Source organism: Salvelinus sp. IW2-2015, linkage group LG4q.1:29 (assembly GCF_002910315.2).
Source record: "Salvelinus sp. IW2-2015 linkage group LG4q.1:29, ASM291031v2, whole genome shotgun sequence".
Lineage (NCBI taxonomy): Eukaryota > Metazoa > Chordata > Actinopteri > Salmoniformes > Salmonidae > Salvelinus > Salvelinus sp. IW2-2015.
Window position 1 is genome coordinate 30,563,699 of NC_036842.1, and position 19,994 is coordinate 30,583,692.

At 42.9% G+C, this 19,994-nt stretch overlaps 1 protein-coding gene across 1 annotated transcript in view; it reads left to right on the top strand.

The window, feature by feature from the left end:
- Positions 1 to 19,994, top strand: part of LOC111961802 (microtubule-associated protein 1B) — a 35,125-nt gene that overhangs the window by 5,920 nt on the left and 9,211 nt on the right. Inside the window, exons 3-4 of the mRNA XM_023984340.3 lie at positions 18,266 to 18,348; positions 19,781 to 19,921. Of these exons, the coding sequence (XP_023840108.1) occupies positions 18,266 to 18,348; positions 19,781 to 19,921 (224 nt within the window). The remainder of the gene's footprint in view (positions 1 to 18,265; positions 18,349 to 19,780; positions 19,922 to 19,994) is intronic.

A 19,994-nucleotide genomic window follows, 5' to 3' on the forward strand; every position in this document is an offset into this window, starting at 1 on the left:
CTCAGTGTAAGAGAGAGTTGTTGATTTGAAGATATTAGTGCCAATGGGCTGCGTGTGTGTGCGCCTGTACGAGCTCACCTCTCTGACCATGGGCTGTGTCATTGTCAACCGACAGCTGGTGAATCAGCAGTTTGTATATTTACATACCTAGAGGTTTGCATATTTAATTTGATTTGATCACCCATGTCAAGCAAATGGTGTTGTGATGTCAGTGACGTGGGAGTGTCCTAAGTAGATGCAGTGGATTGCATTGAATATTCTCCACATCAATGGAATATTTTTCATTTCATAATAAGAAACTCTAGATTACAAATAAACCTCACATATGATACATACAGATGTAAACCCTAAACCAGTGGGCTGTCTTTTTACAGTGCTGCTAAGCAGTCGATAAGCAGGGGTCTATAACCATTTTACTTTCACTTCACTGAGCATGAAAAGCTTTTGGCTTTTATTGTTCTTCTGAGGTACACTCTGCCCTCCTCCTTGTCCCCCGTTGTTGTTTTCTCTCCTCCATCCTTCCCGGTTCTCTCTTTCCTCCAAACAGCCTCTCCCTCTCTCTCTCTCTCTCTCCCTCTCCCTCTCTCCCTCTCCCTCTCTGTGTGTGTTGTTGCCATGCAACGCGGCTCAGATGCAGATGCAGAGGAGACTCCTGGGTAATTAGCTGAATGAACCCCCCAGTGGCCTGGGTCTGGGCTTCAGAATAAAGGAGAGAGGGAGAGAGTTATATATAGGAGGGATGAACGGATGGAGGTAGGAAGGTAAGGATAGAGAGATTAACTCCCCAGTGGGCTGGGTCTCACAATAAAAGAAGGAGGGAAGATAGAGGGTATGAGGGAGGGATGGAGTGGTGGAGAGAGGGAGGGAGGAAAGAGAGGGATGGATGGATGAAGTGTAGAAGAGAGGGATGAATTCAGTGGAATATGGTGAAAACAGAGACTTAAAGAGTCAGCGATACATAAGCAGCAATACTGGCTATGTCTGTCAGGGAGGGATGGTTTCCTCTTTCACTTTCGATGCATAAGCATCTCTCTCTCTCTCTGTCTGTCTGCCTGAGGAGATGCTCAGTCAGTCAGCCAGTGTAATCTAATCTGCTCTTTAATATCGACTGAATTTAATGCTTATCAAAGGACTTAAAAAATGAGCTCATATGGGTTAATTTGATTTTGTCCCATTTCATTATTTTTGTTGTTGAAATTCCTCAAATAAACTCAGCAAAAAAAGAAACGTCCCTTTTTCAGGACCCTGTCTTTCAAAGATAATACGTAAAAATCCAAATAACTTTAACTTTAGGGTTTAAACACTGTTTCCCATGCTTGTTCAATTAACCTTAAACAATGAATGAACATGCACCTGTGGAACGGTCGTTAAGACACTAAGACACTACTGTGATTATTATTATTTGACCCTGCTGGTCATCTATGAACATTTGATGATCTTGGCCATGTTCTGTTATAATCTCCACCTGGCACAGCCAGAAGAGGACTGGCCACCCCTCACAGCCTGGTTCCTCTCTAGGTTTCTTCCTAGGTTCTGGCCTTTCTAGGGAGTTTTTCCTAGCCACCGTGCTTCTACACCTGCATTGCTTGCTGTGTGGGCTTTTAGGCTGGGTTTCTGTACAGCACTTTGAAATATCAGCTGATGTAAGAAGGGCTTTAAAAAATAAGTTTGATTTGATTTAACAGCTTACAGACAGTAGTCAATTAAGGTCACAGTTATGAAAACTTAGGACACTAAAGAGGCCTTTCTACTGACTCTGAAAAACCCCAAAAGAAAGATGCCCAGGGTCCCTGCTCATCTGCGTGAACGTGCCTTAGGCATGCTGCAAGGAGGCATGAGGACTGCAGATGTGGCCAGGGCAATAAATTACAATGTCCGTACTGTGAGACGCCTAAGACAGCGCTACAGGGAGACAGGACGGACAACCAATCGTCTTCGCCGTGGCAGACCACGTGTAACAACACCTGCACAGGATCGGTACATCCGAACATCATATCTGCGGGACAGGTACAGTATGGCAACAACAACTGCCCGAGTTACACCAGGAACGCACAATCCCTCCATCAGTGCTCAGACTGTCCGCAATAGGCTGAGAGAGGCTGGACTGAGGGCTTGTACGCCTGTTGTAAGGCAGGTCCTCATCAGACATCACCGGCAACAACGTCGCCTATGGGCACAAACCCACCATCGCTGGACCGAACAGGACTTGCAAAAAGTGCATTTCGCTGACGAGTCGTGGATTTGTATAACCAGGGGTGATGGTCGGATTAACGTTTATTGTCGAATGAATGAGCGTTACACCGAGGCCTGTACTCTGGAGCGGGATCGATTTGGAGGTGAAAGGTCCGTCATAGTCTTGGGCGGTGTGTCACAGCATCATCGGACTTAGCTTGTTGTCATTGCAGGCAATCTCAACGCTGTGCGTTAAAGTGAAAACATCCTCCTCCCTCATGTGGTACCCTTCCTGCAGGCTCATCCTGACATGACCCTCCAGCATGACAATGCCACCAGCCATACTGCTCATTCTGTGCGTGATTTCCTGCAAGACAGGAATCTCAGTATTCTGCCATGGCCAGCGAAGAGCCCGGATCTCAATCCCATTGAGCACGTCTGGGACCTGTTGGATTGGAGGGTGAGGGCTAGGGCCATTCCCCCTAGAAATGTCCGGGAACTTGCAGGTGCCTTTGAGGAAGAGTGGGGTAACATCTCACAGCAAGAACTGGCAAATCTGGTGCAGTCCATGAGGAGGAGATGCACTGCAGTACTTAATGCAGCTGGTGGCCACACCAGATACTGACTGTTACTTTTGATTTTGACCCCCCCTTTGTTCAGGGACACATTATTCAATTTCTGTTAGTCACATGTCTGTGGAACTTGTTCAGTTTATGTCTCAGTTGTTGAATCATGTTATGTTCATCGAAATATTTACTCATGTTAAGTTTGCTGAAAAGAAATGCAGTTGAATGTGAGAGGACATTATTTGGAGCCACTTAGTTTTTTTGTTTATAGCTTTTAGTCAAATTAGGCCTTTTATCATTAGATGAATAACACTCATCTTTAGGCTAATCTGCATGTCATTATGTCCTTGATAGAGAATATGAGCTGCAGGCAACAACTCAATTAAGTCTTAATCACTCCATTGTCTGTGATTGTCTGTGATTGTCTGTCATTTCTTTCAGTGGCAGGGTGGGTAGAGGTCAGTGGAGGCCTCTCGGGGGCGGAAGGGGAGGATCATCCTACTCAGTGAATTTCTGAAATAAAAAAAGTGAAACATTTCAAAAAATATTATTTTTTACATAAAACTACACTAAATATATTCACGTCACCAAATAACTGATTAAAACACAATGTTTTGCAATGAGATTCTACAGTAGCCTCAACAGCACTCTGTAGGGTAGCACCATGATGTAGCTGGAGGACAGCTATTTTCTGTCCTCCTCTGGGTACATTGACTTCAATACAAAACCTAGGAGGCTCAAGGTTCTTAGCCCCTTCAGTAAACTTATGACAACTTCTGGAGGACGTCCTCCAACCTATCAGAGCTCTTGCAGCATGAACTGACATGTTGTCCACCCAATAAAAGGATCAGAGAATGAATCTAGTACTGAAAGCATAAGCTACAGCTAGCTAGCACTGCAGTACATAAAATGTGGTGAGTAGTTGACAGAGAGAAACACAATAGTTGAACAGTTTTGAATAAATTAATTTATTCAAAAATTAAGGGGAAACAGCAGAGAGAGAGAAAGCTATATTTCATTGTATTCTTTTCACTTTCACTTACTTAGCTAGCTAATTTAGCCTACTCAAACACCGGGCTCAAACAGAGCAGGCTGGCTATCCAACACTGGGACTCTTCCAAGTCAAGGTAAGCTTTCGTTTTTTTATTTTATTGCCACCGGACCTGTCGGTGTAACTGCTAAACTGCTTGCTGTACACTGTACTTCGTGATAACACATTAGTTCTAGTAGCTATATTGACGATGACGTTGGCTAATATGGTGGCATTGACAACGATGTACAGTCGTGGCCAAAAGTTTTGTGAATAACACAAATATTAATTTCCACAAAGTTTGCTGCTTCAGTGTCTTTAGAAATTTTTGTCAGATGTTACTATAGAATACTGAAGTATAATTACAAGCATTTCAGAAGTGTCAAAGGCTTTTATTGACAATTACATGAAGTTGATGCAAAGAGTCAATATTTGCAGTGTTGACCCTTCTTTTTCAAAACCTCTGCAATCCGCCCTGGCATGCTGTCAATTAACTTCTGGGCCACATCCTGACTGATGGCAGCCCATTCTTGCATAATCAATGCTTGGAGTTTGTCAGAATTTGTGGGTTTTTGTTTGTCCACCCGCCTCTTGAGGATTGACCACAAGTTCTCAATGGGATTAGGGTCTGGGGAGTTTCCTGGCCATGGATCCAAAATATTGATGTTTTGTTCCCCGAACCACTTTTGCCTTACGGCAAGGTGCTCCATCATGCTGGGAAAGGCATTGTTCGTCACCAAACTGTTCCTGGATGGTTGGGAGAAGTTGCTCTCGGAGGATGTGTTGATACCATTCTTTATTCATGGCTGTGTTCTTAGGCAAAATTGTGAGTGAGGCCACTCCCTTGGCTGAGAAGCAACCCCACACATGAATGGTCTCAGGATGCTTTACTGTTGGCATGACACAGGACTGATGGTAGCGCTCACCTTGTCTTCTCCGGACAAGCTTTTTTCCGGATGCCCCAAACAATCGGAAAGGTGATTCATCAGAGAAAATGACATTACCCCAGTCCTCAGCAGTCCAATCCCTGTACCTTTTGCAGAATATCAGTCTGTCCCTGATGTTTTTCCTGGAGAGAAGTGGCTTCATTGCTGCCCTTCTTGACACCAGGCCATCCTCCAAAAGTCTTTGCCTCAATGTGCGTGCAGATGCACTCACACCTGCCTGCTGCCATTCCTGAGCAAGCTCTGTACTGGTGGTGACCCGATCCCGCAGCTGAATCAACTTTAGGAGACGGTCCTGGCGCTTGTTGGACTTTCTTGGGCGCCCTGAAGCCTTCTTCACAACAATTGAACCGCTCTCCATGAAGTTCTTGATGATCCGATAAATTGTTGATTTAGGTGCAATCTTACTGGCAGCAATATCCTTGCCCTTGAAGCCCTTTTTGTGCAAAGCAATGATGACGGCACGTGTTTCCTTGCAGGTAACCATGGATGACAGAGGAAGAACAATGATTCCAAGCACCACCCTCCTTTTGAAGCTTCCAGTCTGTTATTCAAACTCAATCAGCATGACAGAGTGATCTCCAGCCTTGTCCTTGTCAACACTCACACCTGTGTTAATGAGAGAATCACTGACATGATGTCAGCTGGTCCTTTTTTGGCAGGGCTGAAATGCAGTGGAAATGTTTTCATTTGCATAGCAAAGTGAAACTTTGCAATTAATTGCAATTCATCCGATCACTCTTCATAACATTCTAGAGTATATGCAAATTGCCATCATACAAACTGAGGCAGCAGACTTTGTGAAAATGTATATTTGTGTCATTCTTAAAACTTTTGTGCAGCGGTTATGGTATGAAAGTCACAGACAGCTGATGTGTTGTTCACTGAAGTCCACAAGCAAATGGAAAAGGTTAGAGGAGAGCGCGTAGATCTGAGAAGTAATTATACAACGTGCAAACTGATGACGCTGTTTGTATGTGGTTGCTATGAAAGTGAACTGTGTGTGCGGGTATCAGGGGTGTATTCATTTGGCCAATTCTGTTGAGAAACGTTTCTTAAACGGAAGCAAACGGAATGAAACAGGGATAAACCTACCTGAATTTGTCCAATAGAAACGCTTGTTTGCAACTGTTTAGACTAATGCTTACACCCTAAATCAGCTAGATGCACGCAAGAGTGTGCAAGGAGGTAGGGCTGACACCATTTTGTCGACTGAGATTTCTTTACTTGAGCAGTATAAAAAAAATGATGGTGTACAAGACACCTGTCTGATTGGCGCCTGTCTGAGTAGACTAATACATTGTGGAGGCCGTGGGGATGGCACAGTCCATCACTCTATGACGTGCTACTGAAATTGTAATTGGTTATATGTTGTAAGAACAATGGTGCAAAACAAATAAATATTATTTGATAACAAATGCACTTTCTCCTGCGTTGGATCGCGGTCGACGTCTGTGCGTCTGAAACACATCAGAGCGCTGTTGAATTGGAGCCTTTTGTTAGACCATGTTGCTATGTGCATAATAGCAAAGTTAACCAGCATATTGGTGTTGAGAACAATGCGGTGGAGGCAGCAGCGAAGTTAGGAGACGAGAAAACGGCCCTTTTCAGTCAGAAATGGCTGGTATTATGTTGCAGCTTCAGCGTGATAAACACTGTTGATGTTCTGTGGTGGTCGCTGCAGCAGGGACGAGAGAGAGACAACGGGTGCTCGTCACACAGTCACTCACTGTCATTTTCTTACACAGCGCAGCAAGTCTGAGCTCGGTCCAGCACAATCAAATCAATTGCGGTCCGACTCTTTCTAGTCATTTGTGTGTCTTAATTATTTCATCAAACAGTGTGTTTAAATCATCAGACAAGCTCTGTGCATATCGTTGATTTTATTAAAACACATAGGTTGTGTCTATATATGGAAAAATACACGTTTTAAAATTTTGACCATTCGATTGGTCGAAAGAACAGACGACTCTCGGTCAACCAAGATTTTTTTTAGTCGGACAGCCCTACAAGGCGGTAATGAATGTGTCACTGTCTGTCACCTTGATTACTCCAATTTGTCTCTCGATCTATGTTATAAACTGTAATTCATAGTCTAGGTCGTAGCAACCTCATGATGAGTATAGGGAAAAATGTTGTATCATGTAGTAGTCTTTACCTATCGATGTTACATTGAGCTGGGTGAATGGAATACGAATGACAGTCATCCAATATGTTGTAATAGAAATAAGGCCATGTTCATAAAAAAATAAAAATCCTCCTCCCTAATCTTAAACGGCACCGACTGCCACTGGTAGAGATAATTCTGTCTGTCTGATGCCTGCAAGGCTGTCAATCCTAGACAGAGGATGGGTCCATTCTCTCTCTCTCTTTCTCTCTCTATGATTCTCCTTCTCTACTTCCTCTCCTTCCGTTCTTGTGTATTCCCGTCTCTGTCTGTCTCTCCCTGCCATCGCCTTTTTACATGTTTGTGTCTCCCTCATTGATCTGCTCTTCTCCTACGTCTGACTTGGCACCCTCTAACCTTCTCCACCACTGTCTTTCTCTCTCACTGGAGTAGACAGTAAAATATTTTCACAGTGTTTCAGTATAAGTTTTGGTAGTCTAATAATATAGTGATAAGGATTTATGATACGTGTATGCTATACTCACCTGGCATTCCCCATAACCTGGAGTGTAATTAAAGATAATCGAGATAATAAGCTCCCAACAGAAAAATGACGAGGAATGTCTATTAGCATTTTGCATACTGTATAAATGATAGTGTTTTTCATGTATAAAATGTGGTATGCTGGTATGCTTTTAAACTGCCTTCGTTGGTCTGGTTTTAACCCTGCTTCCCCAATAGATCAAATTAACACACAATTTAAGCAAATGCACCTGTGCTAATGTTGAGCTTTAAAAGCATAAAACGCCTACATACTAATAGTGCTATTACACACAGTTAATGAAAACAATTTCATCATTGCATAAACAGACATCTGGAGAACATGAATGTCACTCGTTGTTTTTCTCGCATGAAGCATGATCGGTCCTCAGCAGAGGAGGGAGAGAGGGAGAATGCAATTACCAGTCTGCTTGATAGATGATCTGCTGTCCATCAAATTGCATCAGCTAGCACAGACCCGTTAGAGGAAGGAGGGACAGGGAATTAGAGAAAGGAGGATGGAGAGAAAGGAGAAGGATGGAGGGAGGGAAAGCAGAGGGATGGAGGGAGGAGAGCCCCACTGCCACACAGGGAGTTAGCTATGCAAACAGCAGATGGATATATGATACTGTAAGTATCCATTCCTGTACTCGGTCTTTGCTGCAGACAGCAGAGCTGACTAAAGAACAACTGGAGAATTAAGATATCATCTCTCGCTCAACACCCAATCTATCAACCCTCCTTCCCTTCTGGGATGTGATAGAGAAAGACAACATGGCAGATTCCAATCAATATCAATGAAAAAGTCAGATCAGTTTGTCATGCTTTAATTGCCTTCAGATCAGATTGTCATGGATGTACTGTACTGTATATGAGAACATGAGGCCCATTTGTGGAGAACTTTAAAGATGATCTATATATCTAGATAATGCAATAATCAACATTATTTGTTTTATTACTAATTTATTTATCACACTTCAAGTCGCTTGACATGTAGCTTTATAACTAATGAGGTGTGGTGGTCTTACTGGCGCTTTTACACTCGCCGAAGCATCACCCAGGTGGGAGCTTCATTTCAGTTGTTGACGATCCAACCTATCTACGGAGGAGGAGCTGTAACTATAGAAGACCATGAGGTGCCGGATGAAGAGCTCTGTGGCCTGTCTGTCAGATGTCTCTACCTCTCTGTCTGTCAGATGTCTCTACCTCCCTGTCTGTCAGATGTCTCTACCTCTCTGTCTGTCAGACTGTCTCTACCTCTCTGTCTGTCAGATGTACTGTCTACCTCCCCTGTCTGTCAGATGTCTCTACCTCCTCTGTCTGTCATGATGTCCTCGTACTCTCTCGTCTGTCAGATGTTCTACCTCCCTGTCTGTCAGATGTCTCTACCTCTCTGTCTGTCAGATGTCTCTACCTCTCTGTCTGTCAGATGTCTCTACCTCTCTTCTGTTTCAGATGTCTCTACCTCCCTGTTCTGTCAGATGTCTCTACCTCTCTGTCTGTCAGATGTCTCTACCTCCCTGTCTGTCAGATGTCTCTACCTCCCTGTCTGTCAGATGTCTCTACCTCCCCGTCTGTCTAGATTGTCCTCTACCTCCCTGTCTGTCAGATGCTCTTACCTCCCTGTCTGTCAGATGTCTCTACTCCCTGTCTGTCGATGTCTCTACCTCCTGTGTCTGTCGATGTCTCTACCTCCCTGTTCTGTCAGATGTCTCTACCTCCCTGTCTGTCAGATTGTCTTACCTCCCTGTCTGTCAGATGTCTCTACCCTGTCTGTCAGATGTCTCTACCTCTCTGTCTGTCAGATGTCTCTCCCTCCCTGTCTGTCAGATGTCTCTACCTCCCTGTCTGTCAGATGTCTCTACCTCCCTGTCTGTCAGATGTCTCTACCTCCCTGTCTGTCAGATGTCTCTACCTGCCTGTCTGTCAGATGTCTCTACCTGCCTGTCTGTCAGATGTCTCTACCTCCCTGTCTGTCAGATGTCTCTACCTCCCTGTCTGGCTGTACCATCTGTGCTCCCTCCTCTCAAGATACTATATCTCTGAACTGTCTATCATCTACATCTGTGGAAGACCATCACCCAAGAATGGCCAGATCCCTACATTTGTTTTGTTGAATAGATTTTTGATTATTTTGTTTTTAAAGTGACTTTGAGATTCTACTTGTAATGAGAAGCGCTATATAAAAGACATCTATTGTTATTATTAATGCATGCAATAGATTAGATCACCAACTATCTTCAGCCATCCTAGCTGTAAACTGAGTTGTTGCAGTTGCCATCGCTATTAATAATCTGCAATTGTGTCCTCCTCTCAAATATGAGAAGAGATTGAATAGACTGGTTGTTTTGTGGCATCACTTTGCACTCCTATTTTGAGTTCAGTACAAGTTGGACAGTGTCGTTATTGTGGACCAACAGCCGTACCAGGCACTGTTACATTTGCTAAATCAGTACTGTAGTCATTTTTTCTTCTGTGTGCCTTTTCAGTAAAATAGCCTAAACAGTGTCTGGTTTAGAGAGGAGAGAGTGGGATGAGGTCGAGAGACATTGGAAATGCTGCCTAGGGTCTGTGAAATGTCAAGGGACCTCTGGATTTAGTTGAAAGAAAGATGAGGTGACAGATCGACAGGGGATGGATGGATACGAAGACAGACAGTAAAGATCTAAAGAGAAATAGGACCCCAGCTGAAGAGCAGATTGATCGTACTTGCGTTCCAAGATTGTTCTTACACAATGGAGAATATTTTCTCTAATTTCATCTGTTATTTTAAAAGAACTCCCTTGCCTAGTGGCTTAGTGATTGGACAACTGGCTAGGTACGTAGCTAGCTGGACAATTTTTCTGCTCAGTCATATGGATAATGTGCAGTGATGCGTGTTACATTACCTCCCCTCCCACTGAGAGGGCAGTGGAGGGTTTGGAGGGATGGAGGGGGTGGAGGAGGGGAGCAGAGAGGGGCCTTTTATTGACAGAGCCACTGTAAAGGTTAGGGGTCAATCTAGCTTCAGTGGCCCTTCCTTTTTCGTTTTCTCTTTCTTTTGACATTATTTTCCAAGAGGGAAATGGCCATGTTAGTTGTGTTTGTAGAAAAATACTTGCTAGGACTGTGGCCTAATACTCCTTGTAGCTTAGTTTAAGGATGTTGTTTTGGGGTACTTCCCCATGTTCTCTGTAGAAAAGTAAAGTATGGCAATAACCAAAACACTTGATCTACATAGAGAACCAGAAAAAGGGGACAAAACACCAACTTTTCCATTCCATTAGCTTCAGCCTGCTAATACAACAGGGGCAGGTAGAGAAATAGCCTGTTTGTTTGTGTATGGAGATAATTACAGACAAGATAAAGGTTGTTTCCCTCAGTCACTTAGTATTCTCATACAGAAATCCTGAGGCTCTAGTTATAGGGTGCCGGTTCTGCTGGGTTTGAAACATTCTCCCTGGGGGTTTAAAGTAATATATCTGATGCTGTTACGCCAGCCTTAGAAAACAAATGAATACACAGCAAGTGAATACAGTATTAGCTCCAGCTTTGAACTGCACTAAGAGGTACAGTGCAGCGTTAAAGACACACCAGTTATTTTGAACTTGAACTGAACTTGTTCCACAATATTAAAATCACAAATCTCTCCCTGGAATAATAATGATAAGCACTGTGGATTTACAACAGCAGTCTGAGTGTCAGTATCTAAAGCTGTAGACCCTACAGGGAGCTATCCAATACAAGAACCACCCATACATGACATAACATTTCCACCATAAATTAAACTGAAAGTATTAGACTACGGGCTCTATTCAGTCCGCATCGCCGAAGTTCAGCTTTACAGCGCGATTTAAATTTAAAGGCAATGTTACCGCTTTAGCGGAGACTGCATTCGCGGTAAACGCGGCATGGAAATAGAAATGATCTTTCTATTGGGAAATCTGTAACGCCTCAGCGATCCAGATTGAATAGAGCCCTAGGAGATGCGTCTGCGCAACATATTCCTCCTTTCTAAATTATAGTGCCTAATCCTTGGCAGTTGAAGGTTTGTTAAACAAAAAAGAAATGATAAATGACAGGATATCCAACTAAAAAGAGAAACATTACCATCTAGCTGAATCTATTCCTCTGATATGTTAGGCCAATCATGATGTTGGAGCCAGTCTAGCGTTAGCGGCAGTGAATAGAGCACCTCCTCCACAGTGGGGGACACTCCTCAGGGAGAAGCAATAGCAGGAGGGTTAATGGGTACAGCTCTGTGATGAGGAGGAGGATCTACATAGAATATGAAATATGTACGGATGAATCGGCCCTGCAGCCAGAACCTACTGCAGCCAGAACCTACTGCAGTACGGAACCCCTAGAGACCAGACACTCTCTCTCTGAGATAATCACATGACTCTTGTATTCTTTCAATATACCAACAGAGCAGCAGATTCCCCGACCCAGAACTCAACCTCCAACTGAGCAAGCACTGTATTTCTATTATTTATGTTCTGTTGGAATCTGGTTGTTAGCGTTACAAACCATGGGCTGGTTTTGCCATAGCGATAGAACTTAAGCTTTTACGAGTGTTATCATGTTACGATATGTGATAGAATCAAGCACAGTTTTTGTAAATTATGAGGAACAAAGACCAGGCTCTTCAGTTAACTCATGTAGCAGTATTGCCACAATGAGTGAAAGGAGAGAGGATAAGGAAACTGAGAGAAAGATGGATTGGGATGCCACTCAGGTGATTAAAGGAAGGAATCTCAACTACTGTAGGTGAATGATGAGTCTGTGGTTGCACTCTCAGTGTGTTGGTGCCACCTGGACCAGAGGAGCACAGACAAAGGGCAGAAACATACAATCAAATGAAATATAGACAACGTGACAGTTTTGTATTGATGTTATATTCCCATGCTGCTCTTGTTATATTCACTTCTTGATTGGGTAGTTATCAGGAAGTACAGGTCCTGTTTTATCACGAAATTGTGGACTATTATCAGATCTGGCTTAAGAACACTGAATTACTGCATTTACATGTTGAAGGGTTACCCAGTTGGTTCTTAAGATATAATCATGGTGAAGGAAAGGATTAAGATAAAGCCAGCTGCTGAAAGATTCCCACTGGGCACATACGCCAGTTCAACGTCTATTCAACGTACACTGAACAAAAATATAACTGCAACATGTAAAGTGTTGGTCCCATGTTTCATGAGCTGAAATAAAAGATCCCAGAAATTGTCCATACGCACAAAAAGCTTACTTCGCTTACATTTTGTGCACACATTTGTTTACATCCCTGTTAGTGAGGAACAGCATGATCATTAAACAGATGCACCTTGTGCTGGGGACAATAAAAGGCCACTTTAAAATGTGCAGTTTTGTCACACAACAAAATGCCACAGATGTCTCAAGATTTGAGGGAGCGTGTCCACCAGAGCTGTTGCCAGGCATCTGTACACAATTCCTGGAAGCTGAAAATGTCCCAGTTCTTCCATGGCCTGCATGTTTGGGAGAGCGAGAGAGACTGGAGTTGTTAGATAAAACTGAAACTAAGAGAGTACAAAGAGACGGTTCTTTCTCACTGATTCCCTGGTTGACTTGGGAGTGGCTGGGGTGGGTGGTTGGTGACAGGGTAAGAGGGTAATTGTCTGTGTGCATCCTTGGCAAGTGAGTAATACTTATCTGCTGCAACCGTAGCCTCTGCTTAATAGGGCCATATAAAGTTTGGGATTTTGGTAGTGAGGCCCTTTATCTACTTCCCCAGAGTCAGATAAACTTGTGGATACCATTTTGATCAAATAAAATGTATTTATATAGCCCTTCTTACATCAGCTGATATCTCAAAGTGCTGTACAGAAACCCAGCCTAAAACCCCAAACAGCAAGCAATGCAGGTGTAGAAGCACGGTGGCTAGGAAAAACTCCCTAGAAAGGCCAAAACCTAGGAAGAAACCTAGAGAGGAACCAGGCTATGGGGGGTGGCCAGTCCTCTTCTGGCTGTGCCGGGTGGAGATTATAACAGAACATGGCCAAGATGTTCAAATGTTCATTAAATGACCAGCATGGTCAAATAATTAATAATCACGATAGTTTGTCGAGGGTGCAGCAAGTCACACCTCAGGAGTAAATGTCAGTTGGCTTTTCATAGCCGATCATTAAGAGTATCTCTACCGCTCCTGCTGTCTCTAAGAGTTGAAAACAGCAGTCTGGGACAGGTAGCACGTCCGGTGAGCAGGTCAGGGTTCCATAGCCGCAGCAGCAGAACAGTTGAAACTGAGCAGCAGCATGGCCAGGTGGACTGGACAGCAAGGAGTCATCATGCCAGGTCGTCCTGAGGCATGGCCCTAGGGCTCAGGTCCTCCGAGAGAGAGAAAGAAAGAGAGAAGAGAGAATTAGAAGAGAGCATACTTTAATTCACACAGACACCGATAAGACAGGGAGAGTACTCCAGATATAACAAACTGACCCAGCCCCCGACACATAAACTACTGCAGCATAATACTGGAGGCTGAGACAGGAGGGTCAGGAATACTGTGGCCCCATCCGATGATACCCCCGGACAGGGCCAAACAGGAAGGATATAACCCCACCCACTTTGCCAAAGCACAGCCCCCACACCACTAGAGGGATATCTTCAACCACCAACTTACCATCCTGAGACAAGGCCGAGTATAGCCACAAAGATCTCCGCACGGCACAACCCAAGGGGGGGCGCCAACCCAGACAGGAAGATCACGTCAGTGACTCAACCCACTCAAGTGACGCACCCCTCCTAGGGACGGCATGAAAGAGCACCAGTAAGCCAGTGACTCAGCCCTGTAATAGGGTTAGAGGCAGAGAATCCCAGTGGAGAGAGGGGAACCGGCCAGGCAGAGACAGCAAGGGCGGTTCGTTGCTCCAGAGCCTTTCCGTTCACCTTCACACTCCTGGGACGACTACACTCAATCATAGGACCCACTGAAGAGATGAGCTCTCAGTAAAGACTTAAAGGTTGAGACCGAGTCTGCGTCTCTCACATGGTAGGCAGACCATTCCATAAAAATGGACTCCTATAGGAGAAAGCCCTGCCTCCAGCTGTTTGCTTAGAAATTCTAGGGACAATTAGGAGGCCTGCGTCTTGTGACCGTAGCGTACGTGTAGGTATGTACGGGAGGACCAAATCGGAAAGATAGGTAGGAGCAAGCCCATGTAATGCTWTGTAGGTTAGCAGTAAAACCTTGAAATCAGCCCTTGCCTTAACAGGAAGCCAGTGTAGGGAGGCTAGCACTGGAGTAATATGATCAACTTTTTTGGTTCTAGTCAGGATTCTAGCAGCTGTATTTAGCACTAACTGAAGTTTATTTAGTGCTTTATCCGGGTAGCCGGAAAGTAGTCTAACCTAGAAGTAACAAAAACATGGATTAATATTTCTGCATAATTTTTGTACAGAAAGTTTCTGATTTTTGCAATGTTACGTAGATGGGAAAAAGCTGTCCTTGAAACAGTCTTAATATGTTCGTAAAAAGAGAGATCAGGGTCCAGAGTAACGCCGAGGTCCTTCACAGTTTTATTTGAGATGAATTTACAACCATCAAGATTAATTGTCAGATTCAACAGAAGATCTCTTTGTTTCTTGGGACCTAGAACAAGCATCTCTGTTTTGTCCGAGTTTAAAAGTAGAAAGTTTGCAGCCATCCACTTCCTTATGTCTGAAACACAGGCTTCTAGCGAGGGCAATTTTGGGGCTTCACCATGTTTCATTGAAATGTACAGCTATGTGTAATCCGCATAGCAGTGAAAGTTAACATTATGTTTTCAAATGACATCCCCAAGAGGTAAAATATATAGTGAAAACAATAGTGGTCCTAAAACGGAACCTTGAGGAACACCGAAATTTACAGTTGATTTGTCAGAGGACAAACCATTCACAGAGACAAACTGATATCTTTCCGACAAATAAGATCTAAACCAGGCCAGAACTTGTCCGTGTAGACCAATTTGGGCTTCCAATCTCTCCAAAAGAATGTGGTGATCGATGGTATCAAAGGCAGCACTAAGGTCTAGGAGCACGAGGACAGATGCAGAGCCTCGGTCTGACGCCATTAAAAGGTCATTTACCACCTTCACAAGTGCAGTCTCAGTGCTATGATGGGGTCTAAAACCAGACTGAAGCATTTCGTATACATTGTTTGTCTTCAGGAAGGCAGTGAGTTGCTGCGCACCAGCTTTTTCTAACATTTTTGAGAGGAATGGAAGATTCGATATAGGCCGATAGTTTTTTATATTTTCTGGGTCAAGGTTTGGCTTTTTCAAGAGAGGCTTTATTTCTGACACTTTTAGTGAGTTTTGTACACATCCGGTGGATAGAGAACCATTTATTATGTTCAACATAGGAGGGCCAAGCACAGGAAGCAGCTCTTTCAGTAGTTTAGTTGGAATAGGGTCCAGTATGCAGCTTGAAGGTTTAGAGGCCATGATTATTTTCATCATTGTGTCAAGAGATATAGTACTGAAACACTTAAGTGTCTCTCTTGATCCTAGGTCCTGGCAGAGTTGTGCAGACTCAGGACAACTGAGCTTTGGAGGAATACGCAGATTTAAAGAGGAGTCCGTAATTCGCTTTCTAATGATCATGATCTTTTCCTCAAAGAAGTTCATGAATTTATTACTGCTGAAGTGAAAGCCATCCTCACTTGGGGAATGCTGTTTTTTATTTAGCTTTGCGACAGTATCAAAAATAAATGTAGGATTGTTCTTATTTTCCTGAATTAAGTTGGAAAAATAGGATGATCGAGCAGCAGTGAGGGCTCTTCGATACTGTACGGTACTGTCTTTCCAAGCTAGTTGGAAGACTTCCAGTTTGGTGTGGCGCAGTTTCCGTTCCAATTTTCTGGAAGCTTGCTTCAGAGCTCGGGTATTTTCTGTATACCAGGGAGCTAGTTTCTTATGATAAATGTTTTTAGTTTTTAGGGGTGCAACTGCATCTAGGGTATTGCACAAGGTTAAATTGAGTTCCTCAGTTAGGTGGTTAACTGATTTTTGTCCTCTGACGTCCTTGGGTTGGCAGAGGGAGTCTGGAAGGGCATCAAGGAATCTTTGTGTTGTCTGAGAATTTATAGCACGACTTTTGATGCTCCTTGGTTGGGGTCTGAGCAGATTATTTGTTGCGATTGCAAACGTAACAAAATGGTGGTCTGATAGTCCAGGATTATGAGGAAAAACATTAAGATCCACAACATTTATTCCATGGGACAAAACCAGGTACAGAGTATGACTGTGACAGTGAGTAGGTCCAGAGACATGTTGGACAAAACCCACTGAGTCGATGATGGCTCCGAAAGCCTTTTGGAGTGGGTCTGTGGACTTTTCCATGTGAATATTAAAATCACCAAAAATTTGAATATTATCTGCTATGACTACAAGGTCCGATAGGAATTCAGGGAACTCAGTGAGGAACGCTGTATATGGCCCAGGAGGCCTGTAAACAGTAGCTATAAAAAGTGATTAGGTAGGCTGCATAGATTTCATGACTAGAATCTCAAAAGACGAAAACGTCATATTTTCTTTTGTAAATTGAAATTTGCTATCGTAAATGTTAGCAACACCTCCGCCTTTGCGGGATGCACGGAGGATATGGTCACGAGTGTAACCAGGAGGTGAGGCCTCATTTAACACAGTAAATTCATCAGGCTTAAGCCATGTTTCAGTCAGGCCAATCACATCAAGATTATGATCAGTGATTAGTTCATTGACTATAACTGCCTTTGAAGTGAGGGATCTAACATTAAGTAGCCCTATTTTGAGATGTGAGGTATCACGATCTCTTTCAATAATGGCAGGAATGGTGGAGGTCTTTATCCTAGTGAGATTGCTAAGGCGAACACCGCCATGTTTAGTTTTGCCCAACTACTACCCTGATGTATCTGCATCCAGTATGAAGTAAGTTAGAGGTAGTTTTGCGAACCAATAGCTTAGTGCAATGACTGGAAGTCTACAGGAACAGCATGCTAGCTGTTCCCATAGACTTCCAGTTGTGGCGCTAACACCAGTTAGCAATTTCGCTAACACTAGTTAGCAACTTCCTTCAAACTGCACATACATACCGGAGCTGACAAGTTGAAAAATCTGTCAATGTGCCCTTGAGCAAGGCACTTAACCCTAATTTGCTCCATGGGCACCGTACTACTATGGCTGCACTACTACCCTAAAATTTCACTGCACCAATACAGTGAATGTGACAATACAACTTTTAAAAAATATACACTACCGGTCAAAAGTTTTAGAACACCTACTCATTCAAGGGTTTTTCTTTATTTTACTATTTTCTACTTTGTGGAATAATAGTGAAGACATCAAAACTATGAAATAACACACATGGAATCATGTAGTAACCAATAAAGTGTTAAACAAATCGAAATATATTTTATATTTGAGATTCTTCAAATAGCCACCCTTTGCCTTGATGTCAGATTTGCACACTATTGGCATTCTCTCAACCAGCTTCACCTGGAATGTTTTTCCAACAGTCTTGAAGGAATTCCCACATATGCTGAGCACAAGGCAAAAAGTGGCTACTTTGAAGAATCTCTATTATTGGTTACTACATGATTCCATATGTGTTATTTCATAGGTTTGACGTCTTCACTATTATTCTACAATGTAGAAAATAGTAAAAATAAAGAAACTCTTGAATGAGTAGGTGTCCTAAAACCTTTGACATGTAGTGTATATATGTTGGTATCCACTACTTCATCTGACTCTGGGGAAGTAGATAAAGGGCCTCAGCCAAAATCCTGAACTATCCCTTTAAAACATGCTTTTACAAGCACCCACTATCAGAAAAATCAGAAATAATTCAAGCATATAATTTTAGATTGATCTAGACATTGTGTTGATAGTTTTTTCCCCACAACACACATTGATTTAGTTGTTCCGTATCCCTGTGTTGTTTTCAGGGCAGAGAATTCTTCACCACAAAAGCAGCGTTCTCGAGACAGTAGTGCTTATCAACCCCTCAGATGAAGCTGTCAGCACTGAGGTAAGTACAGTCCATTCAAACACACCTGGGTTACATTCAGTAGGGCACATTGTAGCAAAAGGCTTTGCAAAAGAACCAAATAAAATATGTTCTTATTGAACGAGCTCAGGTTAGCACCTCACTGTTTCAAAACATTTCAAAGCTCTTCAAAACATTTTCCCTTTACTGAACACAACCCTGGATAGATGGAATGGTACTGTATGGTCTCATTGATATTTTCTATACTCCTTTATGGAGACATTTCTACTCCTGATCTGTTTGTTCCTCTCAACTTACCTCCTTCTCTCACACCGCAAGAATGCGTGCACAAACATACTCTTGACTCCCATACATAGAAGACATCTTCATAGACATAAACACATTTCAAAGCAACTGCAACTTGAAATGGATGACTGCTTGGCACGCTTAATTGGCCAATTATCCTCCCCAGTCCTTTGTTTTCTGCTACTCTGCTATGTGAACTAGAATAGAACCATCACAATAAGAAGCTCTGGGAACGAAGAATACTGCCTTGGTTTACTCAACCAACAGATAGGTTCCAGATTCTGGCCTGGAATCTAATCTAAATACTGACCGAATAGTGAAACATGAGCGAAACATAATTCTATTCTATTTGGATTCTAGGTTACTGTTTTGTCCCTATATATATTTACTTTGCAGTGCAGCATTTTACTAAGTGAATTCACCAAAATTACTAGAAGGTTGAAAATTGAAAAGAGAAACGGAAGGCTGTCACACACGGTTAGATCTGTCAATCCTTTCTTTCACTCTTCCAGCTTCCCTTCCTGCCTGGCGGTGTCTGCAATCTGTGCATTAATAATATCTCACAGTACTGCAGGTTTGACCCTGTCTAGCATTCCGGAACAGTCCATGCCTGTGAAGAGGATAAAAGGCTGGGCACTAGAGAGAGAGAGCGAAAGAGAGCGAGCGAGAGCGACTACACTAATTATCTAATGGATTTGATTGAAGTGAAATGGGTGATGTTTCTAATCAAGATTGTTGGCAGTAAAAGGCTAAGTGGACATTGACATGACAAATTCACTTTGAAATGGACTACAAGGATTACAGACATAAAGTACAACATTTACCGTTGCATCAGACTTTCCTATTTTTACAGCTAACAGCATTTTCCAAGCTCACTAAAGATTGTCTCTGAGCATAAACTTTTAATTAAATGTTTTATATTAGTTATTATTTTTTGTCATTTAGCAGACACTCTTATCCAGAGTGACTTACAGTAGAGTGCATACATTTTTCATACTGGTACCCCGTGGGAATCGAACCCACAACCCTGGCGTTGATAGCACCATGCTCTACCAACTGAGCAATACGGACTGTGATTCCAAAATAAATTCATTCCACAATTGCACTGAAACTCCAATGATACAGATGTGGCTTTCATTCTGACATTTTTGCCCTTTTTTCTGCATAGGTTTGTCAGATGATCTCAGACACAGCCAGAAACAAGCTGCTGGTGCTTTCAGGACAAAGCTTTGAAAACACAGGAGCACTGATTTTGCAGTCTGGCTCCTTCTCTTTCTTCAACTTCATAGATATATTCACAGACCAAGAGGTGAGTAAAATTGAGCAAATAGTTCACTAAGCAATTACTGTTTCATTATAATGTTACAGTTTGCAGTACTGTT